Source organism: Pelmatolapia mariae, linkage group LG17 (genome assembly GCF_036321145.2).
Source record: "Pelmatolapia mariae isolate MD_Pm_ZW linkage group LG17, Pm_UMD_F_2, whole genome shotgun sequence".
Taxonomy (NCBI): Eukaryota; Metazoa; Chordata; class Actinopteri; order Cichliformes; family Cichlidae; genus Pelmatolapia; species Pelmatolapia mariae.
Genome location: NC_086242.1, coordinates 25390995 through 25418475, shown reverse-complemented (window position 1 = coordinate 25418475; position 27481 = coordinate 25390995). Strand labels below are relative to the sequence as shown.

General features: G+C 41.8%; 1 protein-coding gene across 6 annotated transcripts in view; it reads right to left on the bottom strand.

The window, feature by feature from the left end:
- pde4dip (phosphodiesterase 4D interacting protein) overlaps positions 1 to 27481 on the bottom strand; it is a 93715-nt gene that overhangs the window by 10455 nt on the left and 55779 nt on the right. Inside the window, exons 1-22 of one of the 6 annotated variants that reach the window (XM_063460144.1) lie at positions 23269 to 25386; positions 20673 to 20810; positions 20196 to 20315; positions 19957 to 20049; positions 19582 to 19791; positions 19307 to 19465; positions 18910 to 19008; positions 18576 to 18713; positions 18304 to 18483; positions 18005 to 18199; positions 17667 to 17921; positions 17352 to 17517; positions 15482 to 15567; positions 15178 to 15344; positions 14583 to 14877; positions 14256 to 14436; positions 13953 to 14069; positions 12816 to 13269; positions 10975 to 11210; positions 10778 to 10823; positions 1547 to 1815; positions 1118 to 1255 (exon numbers count right to left, since the gene is read on the bottom strand). In XM_063460144.1, the coding sequence (XP_063316214.1) occupies positions 1118 to 1255; positions 1547 to 1815; positions 10778 to 10823; positions 10975 to 11210; positions 12816 to 13269; positions 13953 to 14069; positions 14256 to 14436; positions 14583 to 14877; positions 15178 to 15344; positions 15482 to 15567; positions 17352 to 17517; positions 17667 to 17921; positions 18005 to 18199; positions 18304 to 18483; positions 18576 to 18713; positions 18910 to 19008; positions 19307 to 19465; positions 19582 to 19791; positions 19957 to 20049; positions 20196 to 20315; positions 20673 to 20810; positions 23269 to 24540 (5014 nt within the window). In that variant the 5' untranslated portion in view covers positions 24541 to 25386. Of the gene's footprint in view, positions 1 to 1117; positions 1256 to 1546; positions 1816 to 10777; positions 10824 to 10974; positions 11211 to 12815; positions 13270 to 13952; positions 14070 to 14255; positions 14437 to 14582; positions 14878 to 15177; positions 15345 to 15481; positions 15568 to 17351; positions 17518 to 17666; positions 17922 to 18004; positions 18200 to 18303; positions 18484 to 18575; positions 18714 to 18909; positions 19009 to 19306; positions 19466 to 19581; positions 19792 to 19956; positions 20050 to 20195; positions 20316 to 20672; positions 20811 to 23268; positions 25387 to 27481 lie in introns of those variants that run through there. The other 5 variants (XM_063460142.1, XM_063460143.1, XM_063460145.1 and 2 more) reach the window with 5 other exon arrangements.

Sequence of the window (27481 nt, the reverse complement as noted above, 5' to 3'; positions counted from 1 at the left end):
GATCACAGCAAATCCCTCTCCAGCTGGAGGCTCTGGCTTCATTAAACATCAAGTGCAGAACAGTTGCTTAATGAGTAAGAAAGTACAGTGTGTTAAAGATAAAGGCAAAAGGATGACAGTGAGAAGAAAGACAAAGGCAGTTGGGGAGAAATGAATTATTAAAGCTGGTCAGCTCCCTCTCTGCTTAACTACAAGAAGCCATCTTATAACTTTTATTATAGTGTACAATTCAGAGGTAAATATCAAGAAATTAGTAGAGTACAACTAAATACAACATAGATTGCTGTTGCTATCAAAGTTATGTGCTCTAATTATGTGATGCTCTTTATTAAGATACACAAAATGTCAGAAATTCAGGATCTGCAACCAAATCAGATCATAAAATCAGCCTCTATGCTGATCTAACAAATCCCCCACATGTCTTTTAGAAAGTAAACAATACAAAGTAATTCATTTGTATCATGCCCCAGTATTTTATGGGGCAGTAATTACCATATAATGCACCAGCACAAGCATAAATGCGGCCAATGACATCGCCATCTTATGTAGGTTATGTCATGGGGTCCAAAAAAGATCCCCTGTAGAAGTCTAAATCATTTCTAATGATTCAGACTTCTGAAACATTCAACAATTGTTGAGTAATCATTACTCTAAATCCATTTTATTTCACCAGCAGCTGCTTGTAAAGAAATTCAAAGGATTGTTTCTGGAAGGAATCAGTTCTTGGTTGCACACTCCATTTAATTTGTTAAGTTTGAAGTGGGTCAAACACAAAAGCATGCACAGACATGACGCACTGTCTTTGTCTGCCAGCTGCCTTTGTAACATCTGCAGCTCCTGGTGCACCTCAGTCAGGGAGAAACCCATACCCCCACTGCTTTGGCAACGGGTTCGCAGGTTGGAAGGGCGAGGATGGAAGGGCAAGCGTGTCTTCTGGGCGGAGGAAGTGGGGGAAGTGTGAAAGGAAGTAGGGCTGAAAACTGAGACAGGAGCTGGGAGAAAAGGGGAAGGTAAATATGATAGACAGACACAAAAAAAGCAAAGAATAAAGAAAGATACAGGAAGGAGCAGTTGCAATCTACACGAGCTGAAGGACATTTTCTGGGGTCCTTCCTACCTGTCTGACTCTGCATGCCTGTGTGTTGGGAGCTGGTGGATTGCATGCTGGAGCAGCTATGACAGGACTGGGTTCTGTGAGATGAGGTGATAGATGGAGGGATAGATGGATGGCGTGACACTGTTCCATGGTGACAATCTGGAAATGAAAAGACATACACTGCAAAACACTGATTCTATGCATTTTATGATAAAGAGTTGATACTGCAAAGGTCAAATGGCAAAACTGCAGTTATCCTGGTCAATGCGGACCTCAATGTTGTTCTTCACGGCTGCTATATATATGAGAATGTTCTTCTGCTTGCTCATTTTGTACGCAAGAGCACTAAAATTTAAGTCAATTCTCTGCTGGAAACAGATCATCAATTGCAATTTTCTCACACATGAGTAACATTTGCATGGAATTACACAAATAGAAAAACACTCCCACCTGTGCTCACTTTGGCAGAAATCCGTGATTCATCCTGACCAAGCTCACTGGCAGCTTCGACATCAGAGTTCAACTCCAGGTCCTCAATTGTGGATCCATGCTCATCGGACACATAAGAGATGCGATCTGATTGGTCGGTGGTATCAGAGAGGGCATGACCGCTGCAGGGTGTGTCAGAACGATGAGGATGATGGTGCTGCTGATGCTGGTTTAGTCTGGCACGGAGAGACTCAATGACCTTGTCCTTCTGCTGCAGCTCTTTACTGAGGCTGTACGCACGTGCGCGCATGCACACAAACACAACCACACACACACACACACACACACATGGTCAATGCACAATATATTTACCATGGTCAATGCACAATATATTTACCATGGTCAATGCACAATATATTTATCGTTGTCAGATATAGCTAAAATGCAATTCTCCTCTGTAGTCCCTAATTATAAGGCCACAAATAATGTGCAGATAACAATCTATTAAATCATCATAAAATCATAAAAGCATTTATAGCCTCCACCTCCTGCTTTCCCACACACAAACACACACAGAGAAACACTCGCACAATTTAAAATAAAACGCAAAATGTTTAAAAGTACTGAACCCTGATTTCTGTGTGCTAAGGAATCTGAGAGTAGTAGCTGCATGAGCTGTGTCCATGTGACTTAAAGGATAAGTATAATTAAGTAGTGCTGTACCAGGTGTGTTAGTCACCTGCCTGCTCTTCTCACAAAAGGCTTTGCTGACTGCATCGTGTTGCTTTGGGGAAGCCTCTTAGTGACTAACGCATACATGACACTGCATCAGATCAAATGTGTAAGAATCTAGACTGACATTAAACAAGTCACACACACATTTTTTGGAAAGTTATGTTCAATTTCACTAGCCACACTCAGGCCTGATTACTGCTACACCCGATGAATGAAGAAATAATTTCAACAGAACCTTTGTGACAAAGTGAAGTAACAAAGTCATTGACATCTATCAGTCTTGTGAGGGTTAGAAAATCATTTCTACGACCCATGGTCCTCCACAAATGGATAAAGTTGGAACAATGGTGAGCTTCCCATGAAATGCATTGATGGAACATCCAGGAAGTCACAAAATAACCCAGAACAATATCTAAAGAACTGCAGGCCTGACCTGGCTCAGGAATGGAGGAAGGTCAGGTTCACAATTCAACAGAGGCTCTGCAAAAATGGCATTCATGCGAGCGTTCCAAGGAAAACCACTGCTGACCAAAAAGAACACAAAGGCTCATCTCATATTTGTATTTTGATGAACCTCAAGACTTACGGAAAAGAGATTCTATCGACTAAAGATACACAAGTTGGACTTTGGACACAACACTAGTAACCATCACCTTTTGGCTGAGCTACTCTCTTGGGCTCTGCCTGCAACCCATTATCCATCAAGATTGCATACTGTCAGACGCTTTGCCTTTACTTAAGCAGCAGTACAATCTCAAAAAAGAGGGGAAATACCTCATGCACAAGCATTTAACCACACAGCATGCAATTAATTTGCACAAATGTAATGTCTTTGATATGCTGCTTAGCTGCTTGGTGGTGACTCTCAAAGTGGAAACAATGAGAACCAATAACTGAATCGATAAGGAATCGAATGGATAAATGATATCAATAATGGAATTGCAATTGCTGAATTGGTATCAATTCCCATCTCTAACTGCACCCCATGGTCACTTGTCAGAATGATTTACCTGTTCAGCCACAAGGACCTTCCTGTTCACAGTTGGCTTCACTCCTTGTGCTCGCCTCCTTCCGACTCACTCCCGTGAAACTCTCCACCCTCAACTGTGCTCGATTCCTCAGTTCTGGAACCCAATCTGCCAACATCAGCTAATGCTATGTCTACCTGTTCACAGACCCTTTCTCACCGCTGATGTTGAATGAAACTCCAGCTCACACACTCTCGCTGATCCTGAACTACATAAGCAAACGTTTGCCCTTCGTCTGACACTGTTCATTGGGTTTGGTATTAATGTAATCATGACAAACACAGCATTTCATAAAAAGAATGCCACACCATTAGGAAAACACTGTGGTGTAATGGTGATGGATGGAGGTTGGTTAAAAGGATGGATGGATGGAAGATTTTGGAGGGCTCCAGAGTGCAGCTACTTTCCCACATGGTTCCATTTAGGTTTGCATAGCTTTTTCCCTTTAATAAATGAAATCATCAACTGGGCAGCATGGTGGCACAGCCATTAGCAATTGCCTCACAGAAAGAAGTTCCTGAGTTCAACTCTGCCTTTCTGTGTGGAGTTTATATGTTCTTTGTATTTTTGTAGGTACTCTCCGGGTATTTTGGCTTCCCCCCACAGTCCAAAGACATGCAATTAGCGGGGTTAGATTAGCTGGTCATTCTAAATTGCAAATAGCTTTGAATGGTTGTCTGTCTTTTTGTGTTAGCCTTGCAACAGACCGTGGTCTGTCCAGGGTGTACCCTGCCTCTTGCCCTATGTTAGCTGGGATAGGCTCCAGCTCCCAGCAACCCTGATAAGGATGAATCATTTAAAAACTGCCCTTTGTAAAGGGGGCAAATATTTTTTCACAGCACTACACATCTATGCCTGTACCAGAAAAATAACACTAACTATTCCCATGGACCAGTGGGAAAGCAAACAATATCGTCAGGCAAAGCAATACTCCATCTTCTGTGTGGTAAGAATACAGTGGAGCAATGGACCAAGACAGCATGGTTAACTCTGTATAAAGACAGGAATTTGAGGGGAAAATGACTCTGTCTAAAATGATAATTAAAAAAATATATAATTAAATTCCGTCCAGTAAAGTACATGAAATGGCGAGATGTAAAATCTCTTAGAGCAAGCCCACAGCTGTCAGGAACAGACGTTTATATCCTCCCACAGCTTTTTGGAGGGCATTTTAGCCTTTATTGGATAGGGACAGTGTGGAAAGACAGGAAAGCAACCCAGGTTCTTACTTTCTGGCCATGTGGCACATGGTTGCCTACTCACCCACTAAGCTAAACTGGCCCCATCCATCCACGGTTTTTAACCAGCAATTAGGGGGGCACTGTCATGGACTAGGAGGATCCCAGCACCTATTGCACCTGCAGTATTGATACCTAATGGGAGTCAGGGTGCTGATGTCCAGCCTGTAGAGGTCTGCGTGTCCCTCCAATGATATGTCTTTCCAGACCATCACTGACCTACCACTAATATCTCTCACATGTGCTCAGGGTGAACATGCTCTCATATGAGAAAAGCACAGGGTCCTAGTGGTGGACTTGCCAATTCTGGTATTCTATGGCAAATGGCAACTGGGCTCCATGGTGCTCAGAGCTCACTAGTGGACGTCAGGCCACCCTCATGACCCTATCCAAATGTGAAACTAGTGAAAGAAGATGGATAAGGAGGAAAGAAAACGCTAGAGTCCTACACAGATGTTATTAATTTAATTAACACCAAAACGACTGAAATTGAATAACAACACCTTCTCCTACGTAACTGACCAGAACAATATCCAAGAAGTTTTACTGACTTCATGCTATAGTCTGATGGAAAATTATTCTTTTACTTTTTTTGAGCAGTGTAGATTATGAATATTACTTTACAAAAACCACAAGTTACCCTTTTTGAAGTTCCTTTTTGTCTTTGCTAAACTACAGACGAATTCAAGAAATAGCCAACCAAGTGGATTAGTAAGGTGCTGGAAGACTAGAGCTGCTAGAACAGCCTCGGTCCATCTTAGCACTGATTGTCCAAGCCTGTTGAACTCTAAAGAAAGAATGGAAGAACTCTAACACACTGGTCAACAACCATCAACAATAATCATCTGGGATTAGATTTGGTGAGTGTGAAGGGCACATTCATCAGAGGATGAAGGCAAACACTCAGAACATCATATTGATCTCTTATGATAACACTAGTCTGCCAGTTTCCCCCACTTCCAACATTTACTCTAAACAAACTAGATGCTTTCCTCATATAGTTAATGTGTAAACATGACTGTAACTGAAATAACAGAAGCTTGTTATACTGTTTCAAATTGATAACATGTTTCTTTTTTTGTGCTGTCTTACTTGTCGAGTTGTGTGAGCATTGCTCTCCTCTCCCTGTCGGTGTGTTTCTTCAGCAGCAACAGCTCTCTCTCCTGAGCTTTCCACTCCCACAGGGAGAAAGAGAACAGAGAGTCTCTGTACAGTGGGCTGCTTTTAGACAGCATGACTTTCCACAGAGGAGCCATCACCCACCCTCAGTCACCCTCCGCTCCTAACACCCTTCACCAGGGTGAGCGACCATGCCTCCTCTGTCTGCACCGTTTCTATTGAACTCTGCTGCAGTTTGTTCTTCTCTGCCGGGTCTCCAGAGGTAACGGAGAATGGTTCACTGGCATAGATGCAGAGATTCCCAAAATGTGTGTGACAGAAGGTACGTTAGACAGGTAGGGCATAACAGCAGGAGGGACGACAGAATGCGCGGGTGATAAGGTGAAAAGCACAGAAAATCCTCATTAGGTTTGGGCTTCCCAGGGAGGGGTGTGGACCTTTCACAAACAGATCCTGCAAGTGTACTCACTCTGTCTACAGGTGATAGACAGATAAGCCAAATAACAATACTTGGATTAAGAGAGCAAAGAGTGAAGTTTGAAAACCAGAAAAAGTTGTAAATCTACCACAACAGCTGAGCCAGATGATTAGGCGAAAGAAGAAAGAACAAAAACTCGCATGATCAACAAATTGAAAGTAGGGGTAATTGAAAAAGAAGAAGAAGATCAGCAGAAATATAAAAGTTTAAAAGTGAAAAACAGATAAATTACTCCACTCCCTGAGGAAATTCTGCTCTCCACAGCTCTGTATACTTTTCCTTTTCTGATGTTGTTGCTCCTAGGTTCACGACCGCTTGAATAATTCCCTGAAAAGAAAGCCTCTTGTTGCTACTCTTGACACAGTCTTTCACTCCACCAGCAAACGCACAGCTGCAGCAGCAGCAGGCCTGAGGCAGAGATGCAGTGACGAAAGAGTAAGAAGGAAACAGAGCTATGCATCTAAATCAAAGTCCAGATCCTGAGGGCTTATATGTTCATTCTCCAGCAACCATCAGAAAAAAACAGCTGAATGAAAGATCACCCACAAAGCATTGCTTCTTCTTTCTTCTGCTTGCTGATATGTTTTCTAGCCACACCAATCTATCCATAAAAACATGTAAGCGTCATCTTAGCTGCAAAAATGCAATCACAAAATGAAAATGTTTTTCTTTTCAAGGTCTCAGAATATAAAAAGTATCCTCCACTTAAAAAGCTTCAGGTTGAAAGAAAAATCCCTTATGCCCAGCCTTCTGTCCATAAACACAAAACAATCCAGGTTTATGGTGAGTAAATCTTACATAACAGAAATCGGTGCTCTGCTGGATGCATAGTGCCACGCGCTGCTCCTGATACACTGAAGCAAAGTGACGCTCTCTCTGACGGGCTTCATCGCTCACGTTTTCTCTCTTTCTGCTCACTCCCTCTGTGTGTGTGTGTGTGTGTACGCGCGTGCGCACGTGTGTGTCTGTGTGTTTAGCTCCTCTTGACCTATTTCTGTCCCCATTTGAGGTCTTAATAACTTAACCTGATTAGAGGCCATGCCCTGAGCCAAATGCAGCAAAAAGCCTAAGCAGTATTACGCTATCAGTGCAGTCACTCATGTTATGTACTGTACATTTGGCCTGCTATCCATGTTATGTAGATACTGTTGTCAGAAAAACAACCCCAAGTGTAAGTTCTTATTACCTGTGGTTACACTTTAACAACTTACAGCAGCCATGTGTATAAGACCATGCAAAATATGTACTAGTGTCAACGCCTATAAATTGGTGGAACCTGACAGCCTGGCAGGAAATTCATTTTCTAATATGAGTTTAACACTGTAAAAAAAAGTGCTGTATTTTGAGTGAAAGTAGTTTTTGTTTTTAAACCTAAATAAACACAACATAACTCTACCTTCCAGCTAACATGGACAATGTTTTTAAAGACAGCCAACTTGTACAGGATTGTCATATTGGTTCAGGAATGGTAAATATAATTGGTTTGTGTTTTTCTGTGTTGTTCTGTTAAAAACAGTGTAGGTCAGCATTTGCAAATATAGATCCATTTAAAAAGCTAAATAGTCATCAGGCAATTAGTGTTTTTTTAGATTGCATTTTAGCAAAAATGTCTGAAACTTTGCGTGTTTAAACATAATCGTACTTTAGTAACTAAAATAGATACTGTAATTTATTCTGTGTTTATTGCACATTCTATGACAAGGGTTCTGGATCCCTGAGGCATTGTGCTACTTTCAAAGAAACAAAATCTGTGGTAAACAACACAATTTTCACACATCTCACCTGTTTTTCTTGATATAAAAACATCTTGTATGCAAATCTGTCTGATTATTCATGCATTTACAAGCTGACACACATAACTGACCACACAGTTCAACAGTTCAATGCAACCCCATACACACTGTATGTACACTCATAATCAGAGGGAAGGCTAAATTTCTGCCACAGAAAACACACTCGCTGATTCTCCTTAACATCTGGTCAACCATCTGTGCTGGAATAACACGCTGGCAGATTACTGCAGGCCTCCCCCTGTTTATGTCTCTCTGAGGACGAGCTCTAATTATTCATATAGCACTGTTTGTTTTTCGAGATTTGACCCAGCACTCACTTTTATCCAACAGCAGTGGTGGAGCTCTAAGGACAACGCCAGCGTTTTAGTGTGTTTACGGTAATTGACTGAAATTCATGTAACTGTTCGTACTTTTTAATGAGCATTAAGTATTTTTGTGACAGATTTACAGTCTGTGCTTTTGACCTCTCGGGCAGCCATGTGATTCTTTTCACTCATGCATGAAAATCGAAGAGCTGTGTTATGAAACAAAATTCAATGTTGTGTTACAAGTGATTGAACATCCAGGACATTCATTGCTCAAGCAAAAGAAATGAGCTGCCAAAATCTGTGCTTATAGCTTTTGCTTAATGGAGCCTTGTAAAACTGTGTTCTTTCATCATAAAGCTGTGATGATACATTAAATGGCATTGAACACACTAATCAGGTGCCTGTGTGTTACAATTTCTTTAAACTAAACAGCTTTCTGCTGAAGAAATATTAAAGATTTATACTTGCGCTTGAGGTTGTGGATTATTAAAGAGAAACTAAGATTTTAAAAGCTGGACATTTGATCAGCAGCACTGTGTCAAATTAAAGCCAGTAACCAGATTCTTACTCTGCATGGCATTACCTTGGCCTCCAGTAACACTGTGAGGAATCTTGGGGTAATTTTGACCAGGATATGTCCTTCAATGCACATATTAAACAAATATGTAGGACTGCTTTCTTCCATTTGCGCAATATCTCTAAAATTAGAAATATCCTGTCTCAGGGTGACACTGAAAAACTAGTTCATGCATTTATTACTTCTAGGCTGGACTGCTGTAATTCATTATTATCAGGATGTCCTAAAAACTCTATAAGAAAGCCTTCAGTTGATCCAAAATGCTGCAGCAAGAGTACTGACATCGACTAGAAAGAGAGAGCAGATTTCTCCTGTTTTGGCTTCCCTTCATTGGCTCCCTGTTAAATCCAGAATTGAATTCAAAATCCTGCTCCTCACATACAAGGTCTTAAATAATCAGGCCCCATCTTATCTTAATGACCTTATAGTACCATATCACCACATTAGAGCACTTCACTCTCGCACTGCAGACTTACTTGTTGTTCCTAGAATATTTAAAAGTACTGTAGAATGGGAGGCAGAGCCTTCAGTTTTCAGGCCCCTCTTCTGTGGAACCAGCTTCCAGTTTGGATTCGGGAGACAGACACGATCTCTACATTTAAGATTAGGCTTAAAACGTTCCTTTTTGCTTAAGCATAAAGTTAGGGCTGGATCAGGTGACCCTGAATCCTCCCTTAGTTATACTGCAATAGGTGTAGACTGCTGGGGGATTCCCATGATGCATTGAGTGTTTCTTCCTCAGTTACCTTTCTCACTCACTATGTGTTAATAGACCTCTCTGCATTTAATCGTACTTGTTATTAATCTTTGTCTCTCTTCCACAGCATGTCTTTTATCCTGTTTTCCTTCTCTCACCCCAACCGGTAGCGACAGATGGCCGCCCCTCCCTGAGCCTGGTTCTGCTGGAGGTTTCTTCCTGTTAAAAGGGAGTTTTTCCTTCCCACTGTCGCCAAAGTGTTTGCTCATAAGGGTTCATATGATTGCTGGGGTTTTCACTGTTTTATTATTGTAGGGTCTACCTTACAATATTAAGTGCCTTCAGGCGACTGTTGTGATTTGGTGCTGTATAAATAAAACTGAATTGAACTGAATTGCAGCAGGAAATCAGACTTGACATAGATTGTAAGAGAAAAAAGGACAAAAAAATGAACAAGGCTGCCGAGAGGAAGTGGAATGTTCAGCTTTTAAAATCTTAGTTTTTTTTCCAGTAAACACAGAAATACATGGTTTTGTTGACCCTCCCCAACTCAGAAATATGTAGCTATTGATTAGTTCTTATAACAGCTTAGACTGGTCTTAAATACAAGGAACTTGAGTTTAAAAACTCAACATTAAGCATTATAAATGTATAACTCTACTTTAATACACAAAACAGCTAGTAACTGTGATGGCATGGATTTATATTTCATTTCATGTCAGAAAGAAATGCAACTTATAATTAAGCTTGTCTGCTTAAACAGGAAAGTATGTAGTTACTTTAGATTTCATATTTTAGTATTGTCCTACATTCTCCTGTAATGTTAATGGACCAAGCTGCTATTTCTATAGTTATTTCATTGTTATGTAATTATAGCTTAGTTATGTTATGTAAATATATCTTGTGTATTGATAGGCTTTAATCTCTAATGTTGTATTGTGTTGTTGCACAACACAATACAACATTAGAGATTAAGTATCACCCTGAAGGTGCATCAATGTGGTATTTGAAAATGCGAAAGCTGTAAAATGCAGAATGACAATATGGTGAATTGTGCCATTTTTCACATTCAGTATTCAGTATAACGTTTGAGATTGACCGAAAACATTATAGCCCCTCCCCCCAAAAATATATTTTATTATGTGAAACATCTTTGTGTAGCTTAACATTTTTGGACCACAATAATTGTGAAGTGAAAATCTGATAGTGGAATATCATTAATTTTTACACACACACACACACGCACACACACACACACAAAGCTGTAATGAGGACTGACCGGATGGCAAGTAGCTCTGTCTTATCTGGGTTTTCGGAACAATCTCCTGTTTGAAAACAAAGAAAGAGCATCAATATCATTAACTGTTATCTGCAGTCCCTGCTCATGAGAAATCCATGCTGCCGTTTGTACTTTCTGAGACTTCACATCTGGTCTGATTTTAAGGCTGTACAATGAAACAACAAAAACAGACTCACTTCCACCAAATTTGGCATTAACTCTCTGTGCCAGAGCACTGCTCTGAGCTAACTGATCCCTGAAGCTCTGGCCCATGTAGTAGTCGATGTCGTTGGCTCTCAGCAGTTCCTCAAACGCCTTGGTTGTGTCTCCCAGGTGCTGGGTGAGGATGCTGCACACACCCTGACCCTCTCGTAGCCGCTGGCGGAGGTGAGACAGTTCTTTGGCCTGAGCCTGGATCAGTGTGTCAAATTTTCTACACAATGAAAAGAAAGAAGAACGTAGCACACCTGACAACGTGTAAAATAATACATGAAAACTTTTTTGCGTCTTTTATTGTTTGGCACTGTCTCATTCCATGGTGAAACTCGCTTCACTGCAGGCAGCGTTGCTGATGTTATTTCCTCTCATCTGAGGATGACAGTTTGGTTCTTCTTCCAGATCTTTGCAAAATGGTGATGCATCTAAACAACTTTTACTTGTAATATTTGAAATGAAGATCTTGAACTATGCAGTTGTTTACAAATAATAGACCTTTCCAACTGTAAATCTACAATTCTTCTTAAACCTTCTTAAAAGTAATTAAAGATGTATGCTGTACAATTATTCAACGAGGGAATCTTTCAGAACCCAAAGTTATCATGATATGCTCATGCCCATTGCTCACACCTGCTCCTAGTTTCTTTGGACTTACTTCCTATGGGGGAAAGATTTCTTTATATATTTTACCTGAGTCAGTGTCACAGTGTTGGAACTGAAGCTTCACTGAAGCCACACAGTTTATTCATAAATGGCAAATGGGGCAGCATGTTCCCAACCTCATGTTAGTTAATCCCCTCACTGTCAGGCTGCCGAGTTTACATAAAAGCATCTGTGGTTACACTTGATTACTAAAGCTTGATACTGACAACCACTGTTTAAATGGGTTTTTGCTCATTTTAGGCAATTTCTGTCAATCAAACCCCCCGACCCCAGCGAGTCCATATTATGGTTTTTTGTAGTGTCTTTTAAAAATTATTTTCTTGGTTTATTTCACCATAAAGTTACCAATAGATACAATTTTAATATATTTGATACATTATAAAGTGGATATAGTCATTTCACATAACGGGCTAATTAATACTTTACTTAAATTAGAGCTTTTTTAGATGACATTAGTTAAAAACAATGTTTTTATGTGGTGAGGTACCCAGAGAAGCTATAATGAGGGTTAAGCTATTATCATTTTAAAATGTAATACATGTACAGGACAGACTGAGCATAGCTGTGGATAGAAATTTTAAAAAATGCAGAGGCATGCTGTATAAAGCGCTTTATTCAATTCATCATTATCAGATGAAGGATTTTATTAATGGCATTCAAAAGGAAAATAATCAGTAAAAGACTGAATTACTGAAATTTACTGGAGGGATTTTACCTATATTTTGCCAACAATAGTAAAAGTTTGATTTAACCAAGTCAGATTTGCAAGCTTGTAGCTTTTTAATGAAGATATTCCTATTCTTCTCCAACAAACGACTGAAATTGGTGATGGGCACTGGCTTTTTGTCTGACAACAGGCTTGATCTCTATGCCTCAGGAATTTCCGGAATTTTACGTTTTTGGACTACGGCAGCTTGGCGTTGTCTGAGGTTCTGCAGAAGCAGACTCTTCCTGGCACTATTTAGGGTAAAAAAGCAGCCACTCTAGAACTGTCAAATAATCTGTTTATATTGGTCTGGTTTATGTTCTTGGTGTTAGCACAAACACTCATTGTGTTGAACTGGAAACAAAAGAAACTACTATCCCACCCCACCAACAAAGAAAAGAGTTAGGAAAAAAGCAAAACAAACAAAAAACTGCATTGCAACGTCTTTCTTACCCTGGCAAGGTGGCAGATACTCCATCCTCTACCGCAGCCTTCTTTCCACCTTTCATCAGCTGGTCCTCCAGTGCATCCACACGAGACGCAAGCCTCTCTAGGTCCTTGCCTGGGTGATGGGGTGAACCTAGTTGACCTCCCTTAGATGACTGCCAGCCCTCATTATCCTCTGCCTGGCTCTGTGAAGCTGATGCCTGGATGGACCAGTTGACCTTGTGGGGTATCGAAGGGCCATATTCACTAGAGGTAGAGAGGGAACGGAGGCGGCTCTGGAGCCCGGAGATCACTCCCTGGGAGCGGGATAGCTGTGAGCGGAGGTCCTTAACAAGGTGCTGGAGAGAGGAGGGCTCGTTACCATAACCGGAGCTCTGGGTGGTAGGTTTGCCATTGCTGCTGGCAGGCCACCATTGGGAACCGCATTCCAGAGACGTACACATTTCTAGGTCATCAAACTCTGTCAGGAAACATACAATGTGTTCATCAGATTCAGACTCAAAATCTGTTTCCTGTGAGTGACACTGAAATATATGATTGAAAAAACAAAGAATCAGTAACATCAGTTAATGTCATCTTAAGGCCCATAGTCTGGGGTACTTTAAAATTATGAGATATGTGTATAAAACCTAGTAGCAGACTACTCTTTCATCCAAATACAACTCTGGCTCTCAAAAACATTCATGGCGATTACTCAGAGTAGCTTTTATTGATTTGATTTCCCTCTAAGGGGTCAATGAGAACCAAACCATGCAAGCAAAGCACACCACAGTATAACAGAGCAGCCAGGAACTCTCATTTTACAGGCCAAGGCTTCAGGTCAAAGTTTTTCCTTTTATTTGACTAACCATCGAGCTTTTAAGCTGGGAATGTAAACAGAGTGCTGAGCAGAATGCACTGGACGGTGAAGAGAAGGCTACTGTTTGGCACAAAGGCTGCACTTGGCTGCCCTCTGCTGTTTCTATGATACCCCGACAAATAACACTGATGTGATGAATTTGAGGATATTTACGGACATTGTATAATTAGAAAAAACTCTTAATAAAACTTTAATCAGAATTGAATGACATTACTGATATAAAATTCAAAACAAAGGGTTTCAAAGAACCACAGAGTCTTTTGTATGGTGATAATAATACACACCGGGGCTGCTGGTGTCTTCTCTCTCAGCTTCATTTTCACTGCGGCCGCAGGTCTCATAGCCCAGATCCTGGAGGTCTACCTGGATCTGTTTACTGTCCTGCTGCACTGCTGTCTCTGCTGCAGGGATACAGAAGAAGAAGGAGCTTTATTTCATTATGTTTGACACTGCTGGATCTACTATCCTCGTCAACTTCATAGCATTTTTTGGACCATTTTGAGGTATTATCTTATTAGTGACATCACAAATTCAGTATCACCACCACATTTGTTAAAAGGATAAGTTTGAAGTTTGTGTCCACTCACTGAGCAAGTCCCTGTAATCTTTGAGCTGCTCGGCCTGAGCCTGCACTGTGGCCTCAGAAACCATTAGCCTCTCCTGCAGCTCTTTGCTTTTCTGCTGCAGATGAACTGCCTTCTCACAAACTGCAGAGGACGCAGCGGCCTGTTGTGAATCTGCGAACAGCTCGCCACCCGGGTCATTGTACTGGTTACAAACAGGGGGGAAAGATTGTGACTGTCAAAAACATTTTTAAACACCAAGTTTGGCTTTTAAATTTATACTTTCTTGTTTTTAATTTACATCACACCTTACAGAATGGTACAGTAATAGTATATTTAGGATCCTCCCACCTGTGACGATTTAGAGTCCAGTGGCAACGTCTGATGTCTGCTGGCTCTCCTTTTCCTTTGTTCATCATTGGTCTGGCTCTTGGCCTGGGACAGGCAAAGCTCTCCTTCCCAGGCATCCCACAGTTCAGAGTTTTCCTCCTCCTCTTCTTCTATGGTCACATCCAACTCATTTTCATCCTTGTCTTCACCATCCAATGCATTCTGCTCATCACTCTGTTCACTGGCAGACTCCAACCCTCCATTCAGGTGACGCTTTACTTCTGCATTCTCTACCTGCAAGCTGAACAGAGCTTTCCTGTAAAAGAGGGAGGTTAAAATAAATAAATAAAGAGATAAATAGCTATATGGATAGATAGACTCTACTGTCCTCTAGTGGCCAAGAATAGATAGATAGATAGTAAGCTAATTTCAGCTTTGCCACAAGGTGTCGCTATGTGTAGCTCCACACGCTTTGATTTGACAGAGTTTACATCAGATGCCCTTCCTGATTAACTCCAAGGGCGATTTGTGTCTTCAACTGGAATCATATGCATTAACCGTTACACTACTAGAGACAAAACATACTAATTTGGAGTTTAAAATCTCAAAAAATGACCTCATCTGTGATACTGAAGAGAATCCTGCTTTCTCCAGCTGAGCCTTCAGCTCTCCCAGCTCTCTCTCAACCAGCCTCTTCTGCTCCACCAGCTGCTTGACTTTGATTAGCCCCTGACTTTCAAGCAGCATGCCATGGGACAGATTCTTCTCTGGACCTTCAAAACTCTGTACACACCCAGAAGTAAATGAATAAATAATTCTGATCAAATGATTAGAAACAATACATTGTGCATAATATTTATTCTGGAGGATTTATCTGTACAAACAAAATGAACAATAACAGCTGAAGGTTGCTCTCATACCTTGGTGTCGGTCTCTTCTTCGTCGATGCTTTCAGTGTATTCAGTGTTCAAATCATCAGCCTCAACATCATCCTCAGCACTCAGCTCTGCAGGAAGCAGACCAAAGACAACCAAATCAGAAGATCAATCTGCTTTTTCTGTGTGAGACCAGCAGTTGCTCAATTCTTCTAATATTATTCACCCTCAGAATCATGCTGGTAATTTGTAGCACAGCCTTGTCTAACAGTCTGAGTGTTAGGCTGTATGAGTTTGATTTTCTTGTTTATTGCACTCTGCTGCAGTTTAAAGGGGATTACACTTAAACCCTAAGATGGGGGATAGTCATATAGAGTTTAATCCAGAATTTAAAACCAGCGAGAAAGACTTAAAGGACGGATGGAGAAGGCTTAAAAATTCCTGAAGATGACAGGATGTTGAGTGTTCTGAGCCTAGGAAATAAAGTTGTAACTGATAAAGAGCTAAGGCAGGACTGCCTCACAGTCTATGTTTAAGGCGGGTTACTGTTATGAAGACTGGTGAAAAATAATTATTCATTTTAATATTGAATTAAAATAATGGAGGAAATCTGTATTTACCTCACCAGTAATGATTACTAGCATTACCCAAAAGTCTGTATTTGCAGATATAAGTAAACAGTTATATATTAAGGTATGCAAATTTACTAGTATCCAGATCGGATACAGGGGCAGGTTCCTCTTATGTGATTGATGTTTATGTCTATTATTTCCTGACAAATAATGAATTAAAAAAATTAAAGATAAATAAATGTGACTAACAACCTCATTCCCTTGGCATCAACTTAATCTCTATATGCTAAATTTCAAATTATGACATTTATGCATATTAATCAGATGTTTCAGGCTGACACAATTTCACTCAGTGAGGGGAATGAAGGAGAGATTTTCCTCTGAAAGGTGGACTGTGTGCTTGTGCCACTGTGTGTTTTACGTGAGTTAATATTGAACATTGCACATTAAAGAAGGGAAACAATGAGAATTTCAGCTTTTTCAATTATTGAAGTAGAATAATCTGAAACCTCTGAAATCACAAAGGCATTAATCAGGTACAGTATGTTTATTATTTATTACAAACCACTTTGAAGGGTGTTTGGCTCTGGACGGGTAAAAATTCAAGGAAAAAGGTGCAGAAATGCCTACAATGCAACAAATGTGGCTTCGCGTGGTGTCTGTGCAGACACACATATATTATTCAGTTTGATACTTCATACTTACTGTGTTCTAGTGTGACATTCATTAATTTAACAACAACATCAGAGCAACTGGACCAATAGTTGTTGGAATGCACAGAAACAAACATGCAAACTAAATATACACAATCACTGTACTAAAGACAATGTGGAATGTGCTTAGATTTCCATGATCTTCAGACAGCATGTAACTTGAGTTAAGTATACAGAAATCTCAAACTTGCTGCAAAAACATGCAAAGGCACACAACACCGTCATATAAAGGTTACATTCTGAAGCGCACACTACCACAATATTTGCAGTTATAATCATAATGATGATGTGTTATTCAAAAAATTAAAAATAAAATACCTTGCTATCATTTAAACGCAAAAGAAGCAGCACTAATTGTGCAAAATCACAATAACCGCACTACAACATTTACAAAGTTATTAAACAAAATGTTCTTTTTTGGGACGCTACAAGCTCAGGTCAATATCCATCCGCTTTCATCTATTGGTTAGAAAGTTCCATGTTAGTATTTTCACACCAAAAAGTTTCAGCTGATAAATTTATGGTACATATCCCAACACCACAGTGCAGTAAGCCAATCTACAGTCACCGCTCCCCAGTGCTAGAAGTGCTGCTGTTACAGATACTGTCCCATGCTTCTCTGGTGCCCACCTCCAAAGTCAGGCTGCCTGCTGTTAGGCCGGTCACGGCCTAGGACAGGGCCTCTCATTGGGGGGCTATCCTCCTGACCCAGTCTCTCCCGCAGCTCCTGGATCTCCTGGGTCAGTCTTTCCACCAGAGGGAGGCCTGAAGGATCCACCATCTGCCTCTGAAAATCCTGCAGCACAAACAAACATGAACTCACACGCATAGAACTCATGACATGTATATACATACAAGCATAGGCAAAATACACACACTATCGGTTTATTAGACAAGAGGTTCTACTATACTCCACAGATACCTTCTGTATTCTCACACACTAACCCTAATGATCTCCTCCTTCACATGCAGAGTCCTGTTGAGGGAGTCTAGCCTTGCAGTCTGACTCCTGGTAAGTTCTTGACTCTCCTTCTCCCTTCTTAGAGCCAGAAAAAGCTCCTCCTGCACTGCCTGAAGCTCCAAAGCCAAGTCTGCTCCAAAGTCAGGCTGTGATCCAAAACCTGAGCTCAGCTGTTTGCGAAGTTCCTGAAGTCTTGACTTTTGCTCAGTTATGACCTCACTGAGGCGGATTGCAGAGTCCTGAAGGGAGAGTGTTGTCAGGTTTTCTGTATATTCAGCCTTTTCTTTTCACTATCTGATTTCACCTGCTTTATCTGCTCTACCTTAATATACTGGTCTCTGCTGTTGATGCTTCTGAGGAGATCCTGAACTTCCTTCTGGTGCTCCTGAGCTTGATGGGTCCGGTCAGTCAGTACTTCCTGGAAGAGGCGGTCTTTGAGGTGGAGCCGGACCTTAAGCTCTTCCAGAACATCACCTGGAGCAGACTGGATCTGAGCCAGCAAGGAGCAGCGCAGATCCTGCAGATGAGATAAGAAACAAGAATATACTTATTGGTTAACACGATCCTGGGAATATTTCTCTGCAGGAACATGTGTTACTCTTCCTGCCGATCTCTCTCTACCTGAGCCTCCTGTGTGCAAGTGTGCAGTGCCTTCTGCAGCTGGTTGATGATGGCATCTCTCTCTCTCAGGATGCAGCTCTGCCTCTCCTCACTCTCCTGCTGCTGCCTCTGGACGTTCCTCCAGGCATCACACACCTGCTCCAGCTCCAGAGCCTTACCCCGCAGCAGTACTTCCAGGCTCTGATACAGACACAAACATTCCGATAAGGAAGCAAGATGAGTCAACATATTGCCAAGAAAAAAAGATGAGTTTATTTTGTGTGTCCTCTTACAGTGATGGTCTCCTCATTGCTGGCCAGGACGCAGCGCTGTCTCTCTAGATCTCTCTCCTTTTCTCTGAGCAGCAGCTGCAGGCGACGAGTCTCCTCGTCTTTCTCCTCCATGCAGCGGAACTTCTCATCCACTATTTTCTGCAGGGTTTGTGGAAATAAAGTTGTTTTAACCTCCATCTAACTAAAATGACATGTTTTAAAATCTAAGCCCACAAACTCAACCATCTTAGACTACTAACAATTAACATGATATAAAGGAGTTCACAGGACATGTTGTGTTGGTCTAATTGTTTTGCCTTTTGTCATGTGTTGGCGAGCGTACTGCTGTGTTTACCTCCAGAGCTCTGTCTCGCTCCTTTATACGCTGGCGAAGTTTCTGAAGCACAGAGTCTCTTTTCTCCGTTGGATCCTCCAAGAACTCACAGCAGTCCTGCTGGACAGCAAACAGACCGTCAACTGCAGAGTAATTACAATCCTATCTATCCACAAAGACAAAATAGAGCTTAAATGGAGCTGATTTCAGAAAGCATCTAGGGGCTGTGAGAGCAACTGCAGCTCATCTTACTTTTAGTTTTGTCGTTCTTTGCTCAGATGCGGAGCATTTTAAGCATTAGTCATGTGCACTTCTGTGTTTATTATACAATATCGACAAGAATGAGATCTGTTTGTATTTGTTAGCGTTGAACATGATGGTTTGTTTACTGTCTACAGACTGTTTGATTGTGTCCGACCTCCACCAGCTGTTCTTTGGTCTTCAGGGAAGCCTTCAGCTCGCTGATGATCTTCTCTCTCTCCTCCTTTTCTCTCTGTCTCTCTCGCTCACCCTCTCTCAGTTGCTCCTCTCTCTCCTGGAGAGCAGATCGAGCCTTTTCTAGAGCTAGCTGCAGCTCCTGAGTGTCGCACATGCACGACATGATAAAGTGAAAAGAACCACGATGCAATTACAACAAAGAAAAGAAGAATGACAAAAACACCCTCATTAAAAAACAAAAAATAATTTTCTCACCTGGTTGTGTCTCTCTGTCTCCCTCTTGTGTTCCAGCGACCCCTGCAGCTCTTTCTCTAGTCTCTCCAGGGCCCGGTTCAGGTCCCCCTGAGTCCTGACTGCCTGACACTGGGCTCTCTGTCCAGCCTGTAGCTCCAGTTGAGCTTGGAACAGAGAGGCCTGCAGAGCCAGGACCTCACCCTGACCTCTAATAGTCTCTGCACCAGACGCCTGCAAGTAAAACCAGTCAGGGAAGAAAGAAAGACACAAAGGGCAGGTGAGGAACCAAACTCAACTCAACTCTGAAACATGTTTTTATTGTATGCTGAAAAATTATTTTAGATAGGCAGCTTGGTAATTAATAAAACAGAACTGTGCTTTGTGTGGAGGACCAACCTGCAGCTGCTGCAGCTGGTTGCGGTTGGCAAGCTCTTTGAGTGAACACAGTGTCTTATTTTGCTCCTCAATCACCCTGTACAGCTCTGCAACCTGCACAAACAAAGGCACAATTCATGTGTGAAACTGTGGGGTTTTCAGCACTTCCACCTCTGACCTTACTTTCATCCTCTCTGCAATGTTCAGATTTTGAATTCCCCCCTTTATTTACTATCAAGCCTTATTTATCACTACTGTACCTCTGCCTGTTTGGAGTTTACAGTATCAGTGAGGTTCTGGATATTTCTCTCCTGTTGCTGGGCATCCTCTTGGGCCGATCGCAGCTCAAGCTCCATTTCACCTAGGCGCTCCTGCAGCTTCTACATACACACAAACACCCATAACGAAATTCCACATTATCTGGAATATATTATGGCATGTGTTTGTATGTTTTCACCCACAGTCCAAAGATATGCATGTTAGATTCATTAGCAATTCTAAACTAGCTGTACGTATGAATGTAAGTGTGAATGACTGTCTGTCTGTGTTGGCCTTGCAAAACACCAGCGATCTGTCCAGGGTGTGCCTTGCCATTGGCCAAATATTAGCAGGGATAGGCTTCAGCTCTCCTAAGAGCTGTAGAAGTGGATATTTTGACAGTATCATGTTTCAAGTTCAAAGTATATGAAGGCAAAAAGAAGATGAAGCTGTAGTTTTGGAGACTGGTGTCTTTGTACCTGGTTCCTCGTCTCGCTCTCTCTGATCTTGGCCTGTAGTGAGCGCACCTGATCCTGGGCCTTCTGCAGCTCGCCAACACACTGACCTGCAGCACTCTCATAATAACTGAGCTGACCCTGCTGCTTGTCAATCAATCGCTGAAAAAGAAAAACAGGAGGAAGCATGACAGATTAGTCAGTGAGGAGAATGTGTTAGTAGATTATGATGAGGTATGGAGATGAAACAGTACATTTTTATCATAATACTGATGATTCATGAATATAGTTGTTAAGTCTTAACATTTGCTGACTACAACGTTATAGTAGCAGTCTGATTAGTCTGCTTTTCTTTGCATCACATGTTACGAATGTATACTTGTGGGTTATTATGAGCTATGACAAACCTAAATTTAAAGTTTGGTTCTTAACCAAGGATTAAAAGTTATAGTCCTCCAGATAAACACAGTCTTTTATTATTGTTGCAGCTGTCGTGTGGATGATGGAGTGAAAGTGGAAAGTGATGTCAGCTTGGTGTCGGATGGCTTCCTCTGGAAGTGGGTGTTGCCATAGCAGCATTTTGTTGACTTCCTTGTTTTTGTTTTTATGAGACTGTAATGATGTGATGTCACTCAGCCCTCGGAGACATTAGCTCTGTGCGCAGCCTTTTCAGCTGTGTCCCAGAGCAACACTGTGTCAAGCAGTGTGGTGAAAAGAAAGAAAGCGTAAACCAATTGGATTTGTACCAGAGGAACGATCGCTTCATTTTCCATATATTAACAAATTAACATTAGAATGGGGCTAATATTTACATGACTACGTTGTCTGATCTAATTAAATAATCTGATATGCAACATAATGCAGAATAAGATACTTGAAGGGGCTTAGAAATTGTGTCATCCCAGGTTCATTTCTGAAATGTGTTTTAAAACAACAGTCGGGAACATCTGAAACATTGATTTCTGGTCAAAACCATTAATCAAATCCTACATACACAAAAATATACTTTTCCAAGGCCCTTTCAATAAATGTGAAGCAAATCCTCCCCCCTCCCCCCCTCCCCCCAAACATGGTCTCAGTAGTCATGAATTTAACAACAGAATTCCCCATTTGTGAGCCTTTGGACATTCTGTATTGTAGTAAGCAAGTATCAAATAACAAAAAAAAATCACAAGATATTTTCCTGATTTGACTCGGTGAGCCTCGTATTTGCTTCAGAAAACAGTATTTTGGGGGGTTTGGGAAGCTTATCTTGTAACTGGAAGGTTGCCGGTTCGATCCCCAGCTCTGTCTGTCTTGGTCGTTGTGTCCTTGGTTAAGACACTTCACCTACTGCCTACTGGTGATGGCCAGAGGGGCCGATGGCGCGATATGGCAGCCTCACTTCTGTCAGTCTGCCCCAGGGCAGCTGTGGCTACAACTTTAGCTTGCCTCCACCAGTGTGTGAATGTGAGAGTGAATGAATAGTGGGATTGTAAAGCGCTTTGAGAGTCTCGAAAAGCACTATATAAATGCAATCCATTATCATTATTATTATTATATGAACCTATTCATAAATCGCACTGTAAGACAGCTGCTCTAGATCTTTGGAGGCCAGAGAGAGATAAGACAGAACAAGACCCAGAAAGCTTCTAACAGTTCTGCTGATATTAAACAATGAAGAGGAACGTTGAGTACTTTACCACAAGGGTACAGAAATCTCAGCAAAATAATCCAGAGTTTAGTTCTATGAATGACATATTTGTTTCTTCATTCCTGGACTAATGTGTGCACTGTGCAGTTTTGCGTATTGCATTACAATAGCCGTATATATTTGACAATAATAGACTATCGCATAGCTGTTGTGTGTCTGTACGCTCCTTTCAGACTGAACCACATTTTAACTGTTCATTAACATGACAATAGAAGTTATGAAGCTGCAGTAGACAGAAGAGCCTTTACAGAGCGATGGCTGCAGACCTTGGAAACGGTTTCCATAGCAACGGAAGGGTCGCTAAGATACCGTAAAAGAGGGTTATTTATGCTTCCTTTGAGGGTAATCAAGGCGGTGAGTGTGTTCAGCTTTGTCAGCAGTGAAGGAGACAAGCAAGACAGAAGATTCAGAGGGGTCTGACCTCACTCAGTGTGGATGCTGGTCAGAAATAGTTTGCTTTATTCTGACCCCCCTACATCTGATTCTAATGTGGAGCAAATCTGACACTTGTCCCCTAGTTTGTACTCACTTTTTTTGATAAAAAATAACTGCAGTGCTTGTAACAGGATTACATCTGGGTTTAAAATTACCTCCTATAATTTTCCTACGAAGTTCTCCATATTATTATATTAATTTATATTTTTTATTTATATATAGTGTGTTTTAGAGTTTGCAACTAATTTAAGGCTGTTTACAGCTGCAAGAAGTCAGCACTTTGACTGTAAATAAGATTTTAAAGCAACCCAACCCAGACAAGTATTTTATAAAGTGCAACCCAACAGACTATTGCACCTTTCTCAAGTCTGCGGGGCACCCAGATCTTTAGGCTTTGGAACATGCTTCCCATTAAAAAGCTATAACTATTAATCCTGCAAATTGAATGAGCTAAGTTCAAAGGCCATCCAGTATCCAAGGCTTCTGATGTACCTGCTGAAACTGAAATGGCCCACACAGAACATAATCATCCATCCACTGCTCCTCCATCTCTTCCAGCTCAGCCTGCAGCTCCTGTTGGGGACATGGGGTCACGATCTCTGGTATACTGTGGTGGGTGTGCAGCTCACAGTCTGCCGTCTCTGCATAGGGCGACCTCAGTGATAGGTGCAGGGGCAGTGACAGGCCTCGCTCCGGTTTGGTTTTGACTAGAACTGGGATCTTGCTGCCCCTTCGGGATTTCACTGGCCGGTGCTCACAACCCCGCAAGAGGGTCAGCATCATCTCAAACCCAGACAGGAAGCTCTCACATGGGGTCTTGTCCCACTGAATGTCTCTTCTCACCACTGCCTCACTTCCATCTTTCTCTGGGTCAGTTTCTTCCTTCTCTTTATGATCTAAAGGAAGACAACTGACATCCACAGTGGTGTTGAGAGACTCCACAGATGATGCAGGACTGGAACTCTTCTGCTCACAAATGGTCTTTTCAGGTTCCATCCCAGCAGAAGGTGACTCAAAGGTGATGGCTGTATCAGCTCCAGGGCCTCTGGCCACATACTCCACTTCCTGTGTGGCTGTTGAGCAGCGGGTAGTTGGGCCGCAGGATGTGCTTCTGCGCCCGAGCCTTCTAGGAACCTTACATACCGCCTCATAATCAGAATCAGCAACTCGAAGTGCAGCACAACCCCTACATCGCCTCTGCTTGTGACCAGAGAGGGAGTCTGCTCCTGTGCACTGGTGGAGGTGGTGGTGATGATGGTCCAGGGTAGGGTATTCCTTATCAGCCCATGACTCATATACGGAGTAGGTAAGATCGTCCTGGATCATGTCCGAGTATCTTACATCCTGGAGTGATGACAGATCCACCACAGGAGAGTCTTCAGACCCCATCTCAGTCACGACTCTGACACTGGATGGAGGGGGGACCACGCTGCACTCCTCTGAGTTGTTCTTCCGGTACAGGCCTCCAATACACTGCCTCAGCCGGTCTTTCTCCAGCAGTAGCTTGTGGAGACGCTCCAGAGACAATGCCTCCACTCGGGCAATCACTGTATCAAAGCGGTACATGCGGTCTAACATGAAGGTGCACTTTGAGCACGCAAACTCACCACGGCCATCCCGGGTCAGCTCACGGCCCAACGCGTGGGAAAGCAGCACCTGCAGATTGAGTTTGGCTGTTGGGTGGAAAATCCATCTGCGCTGGTTGCCACAGAGCTCACGGGCACAGATCCTGCAAGTCTCCTTCATCTTTACCACATCTAGCATCACAACACGTGGCGAACGGATAATACAAGAGAGCTTTAAAAGTCACTTCCTTTCGATGCACGTAAGAATTTCATTGCAGGGCTGGATAAAAGATGATGCTTCTGTCCCGAGCTACTATCATTTGGTGTTTTTCCAAGTTATCCATTAAATGGATAAAAGAGGAAGATGAATTCAGAGTCCAGAGTCAAATCTGAACCAAAGTGAATCTTGGGCAGAAATGTTTTATGATACTGCAGGAAAACAAAGAGGTGGCAGTCTATTCAGACATTTTATTCATCTGTCTTGTCAGATCAAATAAAGGTAGGCCAGTTAATGGAGATAAACAAACTGCAGCAGCATCCTGGCCACGTTTCCCTGATTACTCAAACCTTTCGATCGGGCTGGTACGTCTGAGCAACGTGATCAGCGCCTTTAATTCAGCCAAAGACATTTCCCCTCGGAGCGGATGTGAATGAATCTTCTCTGTCATGGGTTTCACTTCCTTGGTGGGGAAGCACAGACGTTTACTCAAATCTCACTCCTGCGCTGAATTTCAACCCTGCCGTTTCCTCCTGAACGATCCCGTTAAGTGTGTCACAACAGCGGTTTTTTCTGCCTTTGAAATCAATGACGTCTCTTTATATGACAGCATCTCTCTGCCGCAGCTGCTGCCAGGTGACAACCGGAAACAAACACGGAAACAAAACGCGATTTCCTTCCTTAGTCAGCGATTTGGATGGTCCAAGGTTTACCGGCTCCCGTCTGCGTCCCCGTTCAGCTGTGTCCACTTCATCAGCGAAGGCTGTCAATCGTCCGGGTGCTTTCAAAACGAGACAACCAGGCAACGCGGACTGAAACCGAAGATCGTGTGTCAAAGAGAAGATGTCTCACTCTGAGGCTCGAAATAATCTCGTGTGCCAATCCCGGGGTTCTTTTTTCAAATCTGCCTTTTCCCTCTTGTGACACTAGTCCACTTTACACAATTAATCTGGCCACAGATATACTATGGAAACAGTACAACTTTGGTAATAACGACTACGACGGCAACGAGTTTCACTACTGATTTCTTTTCGACACCAAAAGCCCATCAAAAATGTTTTAACACATTCAAATCAAGCCAAATCAATTATTTTTTTTTTGTGTCTTTCTGTACTCTGATGTAATATTAAATGTATCTCCTGGATATGTGTAGTTAAACCAGTAGTTTTTAATAAATGAATCCCCCCCCAGTCCATATTATCAGCGTCAGAGTGGGACCTCGTGTAGAAGGCAGGACTGAACCATTTTCTTGGCTCGGCTGAACGGCGGGGTGGGGTTGGTGAGCCCTTCCCTTTAAATCTAGTGACTGTCTTTCAAATGAAATTTCTGGATTTCTTCAGGCAAAAGATGACGCCTCTTAATTCACTCTTACCGTAACCGTCAACATAAACATTTATGTTTCTCTGTAAGTAAAAGTTCCCATGAAAATATGTTAACAAATGGTTAAGCGAACAGTAAAACTGGAGTGCAGATGCAAGGTAAACAGTCTGTTCTTACAGTTACAAAAATAGTTTAGTTTGATTGTGTTATTACTAATGTAAAGTCATCCAGTCATAAAATATTATTAATTTTAACGTAGTCGCTGCTCATTTGTATTGTAAAGATATTTTTTTTTGAAAGATAATCATACGTTTTAATATGATATTTTGATCTCTCCATGTTTAAAATGACGAAATATAAAACTAAATAAAGTAGGATCTTTTCCCCCGGAAAATCTTAATGTCATTTACCGTTTTTATTTGGCTTTTAATCATGTTTGTGGAAATCTATAAGCATGGCATGGCAGTAACAAGGACACTACATATGATGTTCCATGTGCAAAACCTTGTGCTAATTCCCTTTCAGATCATCCATATTAAATCAGGGTGTGACAGCTTGTTTAATTAAAAATCTTAGTTTTCATTTCCAGCTTGTGTGTGTGGATGTGTCAATAAAATTAGCCCTGTGTTTTCCATCAGGTTCATTAAATCTAATCTCTAAATTGTCAGCATGGAATGAGTTCATGCCTTTCCCAGGGGCACAAACTCCCAGTCTGGCCTTGATATGTGTGTCACACAGCATGAAAGGGGAAAGGAGGGAGGCAAATGGGCTCTGTTATTTCTCTGGAATTGATGTCAGTGAATCACATGACACTTTAATCAAGAAGCAGCCCACTGTCCTCCTCTTAAAAGCCCCTCCAACACACACACACACACACACACACACACACACACACACACACACACACACACACACACACACTTAAAAAGCTTCATCCATCTTTCCTTATTGAAGCAGGCTAGCTGTGTTGTTGATACAACTGCTCTCACATGTGATTTATTTTCCTCAGAGTGTGTGGGCCAACACAGAACTCTATTTTGGCCCTTGCTGCATCTACATTTGTCACCCTACAAGCCACTAGAGACACAACACTAAAAACTGATCGGCTAGAATGAGGCACGCAATCAAAAATCCATTAATCCTAATCAGAGATAAGTACCAAACAGTGCTGACAGACTGCACCCACTGTTTACTTTTTTCTAAGTGGCAGAAATACCAAAGGGTGACAGCAGAAAATGAACACTGATGCAGACAGAACAGATATACCCGCCCAAGTTTTCTCTCTCAGATGTGTCAGTTGTTGCTGTGCTAGTTAAACAACCGATTCCTTCTGTGTGTTGAGCCGCCAGGAAAAACTGATTTAATTATAACTGGTACTGATGAGGAAAATTAAACTATACTTGCAGAAATATACTGTACATGTGACATGACTGCACTGACACTGATCCTTGCTGATGCTCTTTAAGGAACTGTGCCTCCTAATTTTAGAAAGAGAAACATAAGCCTTTGTTCCAGCTGAAGATTAGGATACAATAATAAGTGAAACATAAACTGACTGGAACTTAAAATAGGACCAGTGCTAAGGCTGGAAAACACAATAACT